Source organism: Fukomys damarensis, unplaced genomic scaffold, assembly GCF_012274545.1.
Source record: "Fukomys damarensis isolate Sample0158 unplaced genomic scaffold, DMR_v1.0_HiC HiC_scaffold_16, whole genome shotgun sequence".
NCBI lineage: Eukaryota > Metazoa > Chordata > Mammalia > Rodentia > Bathyergidae > Fukomys > Fukomys damarensis.
In genome coordinates, this window is record NW_022900928.1 from 135721576 (window position 1) to 135730167 (window position 8592).

An 8592-nucleotide genomic window follows, 5' to 3' on the forward strand; every position below is an offset into this window, starting at 1 on the left:
CGGGTCCTACCTCTGAGACAGGCTGGCCAGCAGGAGGGACCTGCAGGGACGGGATCAGGTCTGTGATGGGCTGCCCGACTACATCCTCCCCAGACGCAAACCCATGGAGATGAGCAAAGAGATCATCACAGGATGTGATGGTTCCCTGGAAAAAATCCCACATCACAAGTGTTACAGTAAAAGCACCATGCACCTCAGCTTTAAATTTTACTAAACCTCAGGGTCTGCAAACTAAGAGCAAAGCCATTTTCAGAAGTGCAAGAGGCACGTAAATGTGCTCTCTCAAGAAGGCAGCAGGGTCTCCCTCTTGTACTGGATATGCAAACTGCTGGCTTTCTGGAGTCCTCACAGGCCCTGGCCCCTCAGTTACCATGGCCCAGCACATGGCTGAGAGCTATCTGCAATGCCCGCCACTGCTCTAAGGGTTTCACTTAAATATAAAAATAATCCCATCCTATGAGCAGTTAAGTTTAGATTGCATTTTAATAGATGAAGCAGCTAAGGCACAGGTGATACATGGTTGCTAAGGAGCAAACACCCGGCGCTCTGTCTTCCTCAGGTGGGAGGCAAGAAGAATCTGGCTGAGGTGCCAAGGCTGGGGTCCCCCAGGCAGAGCTGCATTCACCCAAGATGCAAACTCACTCACCTCACTCTGGAAGGCGACCCAGGCCGAGATTCTCTCCACAGGCTCCAGGACCACCACACAGCACAGGCCACGCTCCTGCTGCACCCTCTTCATCCACACAGAGACTGGAATCTTCTCCCCGCTGTGGCTAACGACATCCACCTGCAGACACAGGCGACTGCTCCTGACCAGCTCGGAGGGCACCTGCGCCTCCCGCATCTGCCACGTCTGTGAACTCAACCTGGCAGGGCACAGATCTGGGCGTCTGTGAAGGTGTTTCCAGAGACGCCCAACCTCCAGCTCGGGGCCAGCAGGCAGCATGGGGAAAACCTGTTCTGCCTGGGCAGTGCCCTCTGTGGGCTGGGGACTCACATGGAGTGAAATGCAGAAGGAGAGGGGCTTGCACATTCATATGGGGCTTTTCGTAAGTAATATTGTGCCATTGCCACAGACATCACACTCCACACTTGGAGCACAGACTGGCACCAGCAACCGTCCAGGGGCCCTTGGCCTGCAGCCTGGGACTGAGGGCGCATCGCTGGGCCTCCTCTTGCTCAAAGGCTCCAGCATCTTGAGCTGAGCAGCTATTGCTTTCCTTCTCCAGCTTGCAGACAGCCTTTGTGGGACCATTTAGCCTCAGGTTAGACAATCGATCTAATTATATCCTCTACTATAATTTCATATATATTATTGGTTCTATTCCTCAGGAGAGCCTGGCCAATACACTCAGCTTCATGGTATTTAGGAGGGGAAAAAAGCAGTATATGTTATTTTTAAACAGCCATGAGTATCTATTTAGTATTGTAATTTTTCTCTTTGCAGCTGTCACCTCTTGAGCCAGTCATTTCCAGATGCAATTAGCCCTGTCCAGTTCCTTCCACCCCAGGGCTCAGGCCTCAGCATCTAGGAACTCAGCTCAAGTCCACTTTCAGGTTGGACCCAGCGGCACAGGTGAGAGGATCAAAACTCTCCTGGGAAAGAGGCTGGGTCACATCACCCACCAACCGCACAAAGGGGAAGTGTGGGCTCAGATGTAGGAAGGAGTCATAGCATTCCATGGCTCTTCTGGGAATCCTGAGGGCTGCCTGCAGGTTTACAGAGCACAGGCCAAACCTATCCCTCAAACACAGCTCAGGGCACTCTGTGAGCCACGTCAGCCCATCACAGTGCACACTCCTCTGAGCTTTCCTTTTAGGAGTCCCACAGACCTCACAGGGGAAGCTGTGGAGCTCAAGCTGTTGGTGCTGCCAGGCCCCACACAGAGCGCAGCTCAGGTCAAAGCCTGGGAGAGGAAGGTGTGCCCCTCCAGCTGTAGAGCCAGGCCACCCCACTGTGCCTGCTCACCACTGTGCCAAACACCACCACAGCATGACCATCGGCCTCCATGTGCTCCTCGCTGAGGGCTTCTGCCAGCTCCGAGTTCGGCTGCAGGAAAAACTGCACCAGCTTCTGGCCAATCAGGTCATGGCTGCTGTACCCCAGGAGCCCGCAGGCCTTGTCGTTGGCAACCAGGATCTGAAGGGGCATAGAGGAGCAAGACACAGTGTCACCAGCAGCTCCTCTAATTCCCAGGAGCAGCCAAGGAGGGAAGCCTAGGCCTCCCACCTGGGCCTCCTCACTCTCTAGCCAGGTCTCTGGAGATGACTGACACACACTGTACTCGATGTCTCAACCTCACAGACTCGGCCAGTGCTGAGTCCCCCAGGACCCCTCCCTGGCCACAGTGGGCACATGACAGCCTAGACTATGAGGAAAACATGGGTGTTCACACCAAATTCCACTCCTGTCTACTCCTGTCTGTCCATCGGCTGTGTGTACTCAAATGGGTACAATGCACTGCCGCCCTCACAGAACACTGGGCACTACTCCCCGGCAGTCAGATTGGTAACAGCTCACACCACACCCTCCCCTGCAGCCCAGCTGGAAGGAGAGGCATTTGATCTATTCAACTCATATTTAGTTCTCTGAATTCTTTTTTTTTTTTTGGTACCAGGGATCGAACTTGGGCCCTTGCGCTTACAAGGCAGGCACTAGAACTACTGAGTTAAATCCCTGGCCCAAGTTCTCTGAATTTTTCCTTCCACTACTACATAGGTAAAGCCAAATTTTTCCTGATGCACTTATAAAACACACAAAGTCCAGCCAGGCACCATGGTGCACACCTGTAAACACAGCTACTCAAAAGGCTGAAGTAGGAAGATCAAAAGTTCAAGGCCAGCCTAGGCAACCTGGCAAGAAACTGATTCAAAATGAATAATAAAAAAGCTAGGACCATAGCTCAGTGATAGAGCACTTGCCTAACATCCGTGAGGCCTTGCACCCCAAACAAAACACACACACATACACACACACACACACACACACACACACACACACACGGGCCAGGGATTTGGCTCAGTGGTTCTGCCGCCTGCTTCGCAAGTATAAGGACCTGAGTTCGATCCCTGGAACCGAAAAATTAAAACACACACACACACACACACACACACACATGGGCCAGGGATTTGGCTCAGTGGTTCTGCCGCCTGCTTCGCAAGTATAAGGACCTGAGTTCGATCCCTGGAACCGAAAAATTAAAACACACACACACACACACACACACACACACACACACACACCTCTGTTTGAGGTTTCAGGTTTAAAGCATAATCCCAAAATCTATATCCACAGCTGGGCCACATCCACACCAAGCCAGTACCTCTGTGGTCTTGGCATCCACGGTGAAGATGGCCTTGTTGGGGTTGGACGCAGGGGCCGGAAGCAGGGGCACAGAGCATCCTGAAGACAAGCCGCGCAGCAGGGAGCAGCAGGACGCATTGCCCAAGGGTGCAGCCAGGTCCACGTGCTCGGGTGCCGTGGGGCAGCGCAGTCTGCTGGTGCAGATGTTCTGGGCAGCCAGGGATGAGAGGCAATAGGAGCTCCATCTGTCTTCTGAGGAAGGATAGATATAGTGTGAGCCCTCTCACAAGCCAGGAGCACATTTATGACAGAGGTGAAGCACACAGCCCACATGGATCCACGGATTTGGTTAATCTGCAGAGTGAGTCACACATGCAGGATGGTGCCATATAATTCCCAGGACCCCATATGTGGAACTTCTCACAGGCTCCCACGGGAAATGGATGGCAAAAGAGACTAATGCCACAGGGAACCCACTATCATGATTTCCCACCATAGCCCACGCTGTGTTCCCAGATGGAGAGTATACTTTTATTTTTGCATTTGTCTTTTTTTTTTCTCTCGTTCTGCCTAAATTCACTATGCAGAGCTAGTCGCTCCCATACCAATTCACCCTACACTTTTCAAATAAACTTCTAGCACCATTTCTGGCTGGTCTTGTCCAACTGTTTGTTTGAGCCAAGAAAGACCTGAAATTCTTCTGACTGGTGAGCCACTTCTAAAGAAACCTCCGGGTGACAAGCCCACCCCTGCTGCACAGATCAGGAAACTCTCTGAGCTGATAGGAAAACAGCCTGGACTAAGGCAGCACTCTTGCACACTCTAAGTAAGAACATCAGTTGCTCTAATCTGCACCTGGAGGTAACTTCACATCCCAGCAAGGACAGAGGCAGCAGGAAAGGGCTCTGGTGTCCTCACCAGCACAGCCAAGGGCCTTGGAAAACAACTATTCTTGCAAGAATTCAGAACTACTTAAGGTCACCAACGAAATGGCGAGCCCACATTTTCAGCTTGCAAGGCTGGTGCCACAGCACTGAGGCCATACCTGAGAGCGCCATCCTGCTCTGGCAGAGCTTGGAGAGCCCATCCTTCCTGCTCAGGTGTCTTCGGGCTGACAGCGGCTTACAGGGCTCAGAGGCCGCCTGTGCAGATGGACCCTTGGTGGGTGCAGGCACAAAGACACTGCCAGATAGGCTCCTGCCATCTTTGTCCACTGTGGAAGGGCCTGGGTCTTCCATAGGGAGCCAGCAGGCCAGATGCCGAGTCCCCCACCTAGAAAAATAAGGGTAAGAGCAGAGGCAGTTTAGCCAGCAAACTCCTCATAATGCTGAGTTACACTGAGCCCCAAAAGTCACCCCACGCCACCCCAGTCAGCCAACCTAAACTGCCATAAAGAAGCTCTTTCCAAGGAACACAGGAAAGGCCGGGCGTGGTGGCGCACGCCTGTAATCCCAGCACTCAGAAGGCTGAAGAAGGAGGATTGCTGTGAGTTTGAGACCAGCCTGGGCTACATAGTGAGTTCCAGGTCAGTCTCCACTACATAGTGAGACCCTGTCTCAAAGAAAAAAAAAAAAAAAAAGAATGGAAACAAGGAACACAGGAAGTTATGCTAGAGTGAGAAGGAAAAAGAGGGCAAAACTAAATGAGGGTGTGGGAAGGGGCCAGAAGTGAAAGCAGGAGCCGCAGGTCCACAGGAACGGGAAGTGCCCAGGATCCAGACTGATACATATTCCACAAGAATGGCTGGCTCTCAGGGTTTGCGAGCCTCCGCAGCACAGGTGACAAAAGCATGTCCATCCTTTGAGGCTACTTCGCTGGACCAGCCTGGCACCAGAGGGAGGTGTGTGCTTCTAACTCTTATTTTGATACAAATGTAGATTCAAATAAAGATTTAAGGAAAAAACACAGGAGAATCCCAGTACCCTTCACAGAGTTTCCTCCAATGGCAACACCTTCCTCGACAGCAGTAGTTACAGCCAGGAAACCCAGGCATGGGAGCTTAACTGTACTTGTGTGTGTGGACTGGTTTCACATGTATGCTCACACATACTCATGAGAAACTGAACAGCTCCACACCGTGTGCTGGCAAGTATGTGCATCATGACACACGCTCCCCAGTGCTGTGCACATGCAGGCACTCAACACAGCCATTAAGAAGAAAGTGCCTCTGCTAGGACAGGCCCATTTAATCATCACTTGTACACAAGGTCAAGAGCATGCTGTGGCCACAAAAGACCCCAGGCAGAGTCTCCCTAATGGCCTCAAACTACTCCCAAGCCCCACAGCAGCCTCTTCCTACTTGGGAACCAAGCAACAGCACCGATAACTGTCTGAGAAGAGGCCTCGCCGGAAAGCCAAATTTGAACAAGCTGGTGGGTGACACATGGTACACAGGCCCTTCCTAATGCAAGACAGGCCTGAAATCACTGTGTTCCAGGAGGAATTTGTAAAAAGCTTAATACGACTCCTCAGACTTCACTGTCAATTTTACAAAACTTCACCTTGAAAAGTAATAATGCTTCAGAATACACTGTCAATGTTACAAAGGGTTACTAACAAAATGGATGGAGGAAATCTGAAAGAAGAGTAAGGGCAGGGACTCTGTCTTCTGAAAAGATAAATACTGCCTGATGTGCATAGGGCAAGAGGGGCTGCTTAATTACATTACTGAGAGTTAAAATGGCGTGCAGGGGGCAGGGAAGTAGTTCAGTGGCACCATACCTGCCTGGCAAGTGCAAGGTCAGGAGTTTGAGGCATGATACTGAAAAAAAAAATCTTTTTAATGTAGTGCAGGGAAGAAGGTTGCAATGGGGATGTGGAGGGAGGCCAGCAGTAAAGTTTAATCCCTTTCTCCTTGATGCCTCCTGTGCTGTGTGAGGTCCCAACCACAGAACAAAAGGCCCCAGTAATGCCGGGCTGGCCTCTGAGAGACAGAGGCCAGCTTCACATGCCCAGAGATCTCTCTATTTTGCACAGGTTTAATTCTGAATCAAATGTTAACCAGAAATGCCTACTATAAATTCAGGCCTACAATTTTAGGATTTTTTTTTTTTTTGAATCTGGAAACAATCTTTCATCCCCACCAGAACTAAAGCTAGGAACAAACAGCTCCAATTATTTCCCTTGCCTGTGTACAATAGAGAACAGAATCAATTTTGAATGAAACCAACCAGCAGACAGCAGAACAGAAAGTGGTTAGGACCTGGAAACTTGTGAACTACTGAATCAGTCTACTCTAAAACCTGACTTCCTCTGGATTTGAGGTTTGGAGGCCAATTGCTTCTTTCCTCACTGTTAGAATCAGCCAGAGCCCACAGCTCTGTTCTTTGCAGCAAGCTGTCCTGATGAACACACAAATAACGGTTTCTGTGATGAAGCAGGGACACAAAGGGGACCTCCCAGACACCCTTGGAGGCAACTCCTGCAAAGCCATGCAGAACTGAGTGAAAGGAGCCTTACAGGCAGACTCACTGGACAATGCACAGGAGAGTTGGTGGAGAGGGGCCTAGAGAAACAGAGCCTAACTCCAACAGCCCCCGAGGCTGGTCAACTCCGTTCACTCAATGGACACCCAAGTACCAAGTACCTCAGTACACCCAAGTGTTTGGGGAGTGCTCCAAATCTTGAGAGGATCTGACAGTATCTTAAAAGTTTCTTTCCTAAAAGTTAATCTTTCTTTAAATCTGGATTTTATCCCTAAGACTAACTTTAAAGAACGCCAGGTTTAAACATGACCGGACATGAATTTGACAAAGATCATTCCAGGGCAATGTAGGTGCAAGGATGGGACAAGAGGAAAGAATACGGTAACTCGGGCCCGAAACTGTGACGTCCTTCAGACCATGGTAGAAAGATGAAGAGAAGGGACCAATAAAAGAAAAATCAACTTAGAATTAACTGGATTTGCTGCGTGGGGAGACCGTGGTGAGTAAGTGTAAAAGGTGCCAACACAGCATCCCAAGTTTAGCTCGGGCAAAAGAAAAAGCAGTCAAGAGAAGGTTTAGGGAAAGCCCACGTGTGTTTGGGTCCTCCCCAGGACAAGGGCCGGAAGCAGCAGGCGGCGCAGCCGCTCACTCATTTCAGCAGGCACGGAAGGACCGCAACCGCGCGCAGGGCGTGGGCGCTATTCCGCCTTACCTTCTAGTAGGATGACAGTGAACAGATGGACAAACTATGCACGACTGATTCAGGCGAGAAGACTGAGCGCCCGGCAAACTTCAGAAACCCTCCAACGCGCCGCGGTGTCACAACCTGGGGCCCGCACTGGGAGAGGGGCGTGGCTCCTCGGCCAGAGGTCAGGCGGCAAGGCCCCTCAGCCGGGCCCCTGGACCGGGCACGCAGGGCCGCCAATTGTCCTTAACTGCGGTCCTCAGTTACCGCTCCAGAGCCCCAATGCTTCACCTAAAGCTGGTGAGGGTAACAGCCTCAAGATATTTTCACAAGGCCAAGGGAACAGACTCGCGCTTCTAGAGCAGACCAATCGCAGAACAACTAGCAATAATTGACAGGTAATGCAAACCAACCACGAGTGTCTATGGGTAGGACTTGGCGGGCCCAAGCCTTGGAGCCCGCGCAAACGGTTGCTAGGGACGCACCGGACGCCCCCTACGGCGCCTCAGAGGAGCCATTTCACATCAGTTCCTCTGCCCAGTGGGTCTGCGGACGCTGTTTCCTCCCGCCTTGGGATAGACGGTGAGCGGCGCGAAGCTCGCCTACCGGTGACCAAGTCCTCAAAAGAAAGGACGAGAAGCCGCGTCTGCCGTGGGCTGAGAGCAACCAGCAATCGCCCCGGAGCCAGCTTGCGGCTCCTCCCACCCAGCGCTGAGCTGCCACTGAAGGCGGCCCTTCTCATGGGTAAATCTGCGCGCGGGGACCGGAAAAGTGGGCGCTCTGGCCGCCCGGCCTATCGTGAACACACGGCAGCGACACTCCTGAGGTCGGAGATGCACACGCAACTGGCTGCATCTGCAGCACGCGGAGAAATCGCCCGGCCGCGACCCATCTCCGATTCCGAAGCTGGCACGGGACAGACGTGAACCCGCAAGCCCAGAACTTATCCCTTACTGCCTGACGTTGGCGGCCCTTGAATCGCCTGCCGGGGGTGGGGCGGGGCGGGGCCGGGCTTCTTGAAGAACTACGACTCCCGTGAGGCGTTGCTTCTGCACAGGCGCGTCGGCCCGGCTGCGCGGAACTCCATTGGCTGACCGTCTCGGAGCCGGGGGATCTGATTGGTTGAGGGCCGTGAGGCGACATTCCGGAAAGGGGAAGAGCAGCCAATATGGCGGCGG

General features: G+C 52.3%; 1 protein-coding gene across 7 annotated transcripts in view; it reads right to left on the minus strand.

Moving 5' to 3' along the window:
* The window catches only part of Pask (PAS domain containing serine/threonine kinase), a 30028-nt gene extending 21604 nt beyond the window's left edge, over positions 1-8424 (minus strand). For 5 of the 7 annotated variants that reach the window (XR_004517562.1, XM_010606636.2, XM_033764751.1 and 2 more), the window contains exons 1-6: positions 7442-7807; positions 4350-4576; positions 3324-3556; positions 1970-2140; positions 647-787; positions 11-145 (exon numbers count right to left, since the gene is read on the minus strand). Coding sequence is in view for 6 of the 7 variants with exons in the window: in XM_010606636.2 (XP_010604938.1) it covers positions 11-145; positions 647-787; positions 1970-2140; positions 3324-3556; positions 4350-4542 (873 nt within the window). In the remaining variant the exon portion in view is untranslated. Of the gene's footprint in view, positions 1-10; positions 146-646; positions 788-1969; positions 2141-3323; positions 3557-4349; positions 4577-7441; positions 7808-8020; positions 8086-8368 lie in introns of those variants that run through there. The other 2 variants (XM_010606637.3, XM_010606635.2) reach the window with 2 other exon arrangements.
* Between the last annotated feature and the right edge of the window lie 168 nt (positions 8425-8592).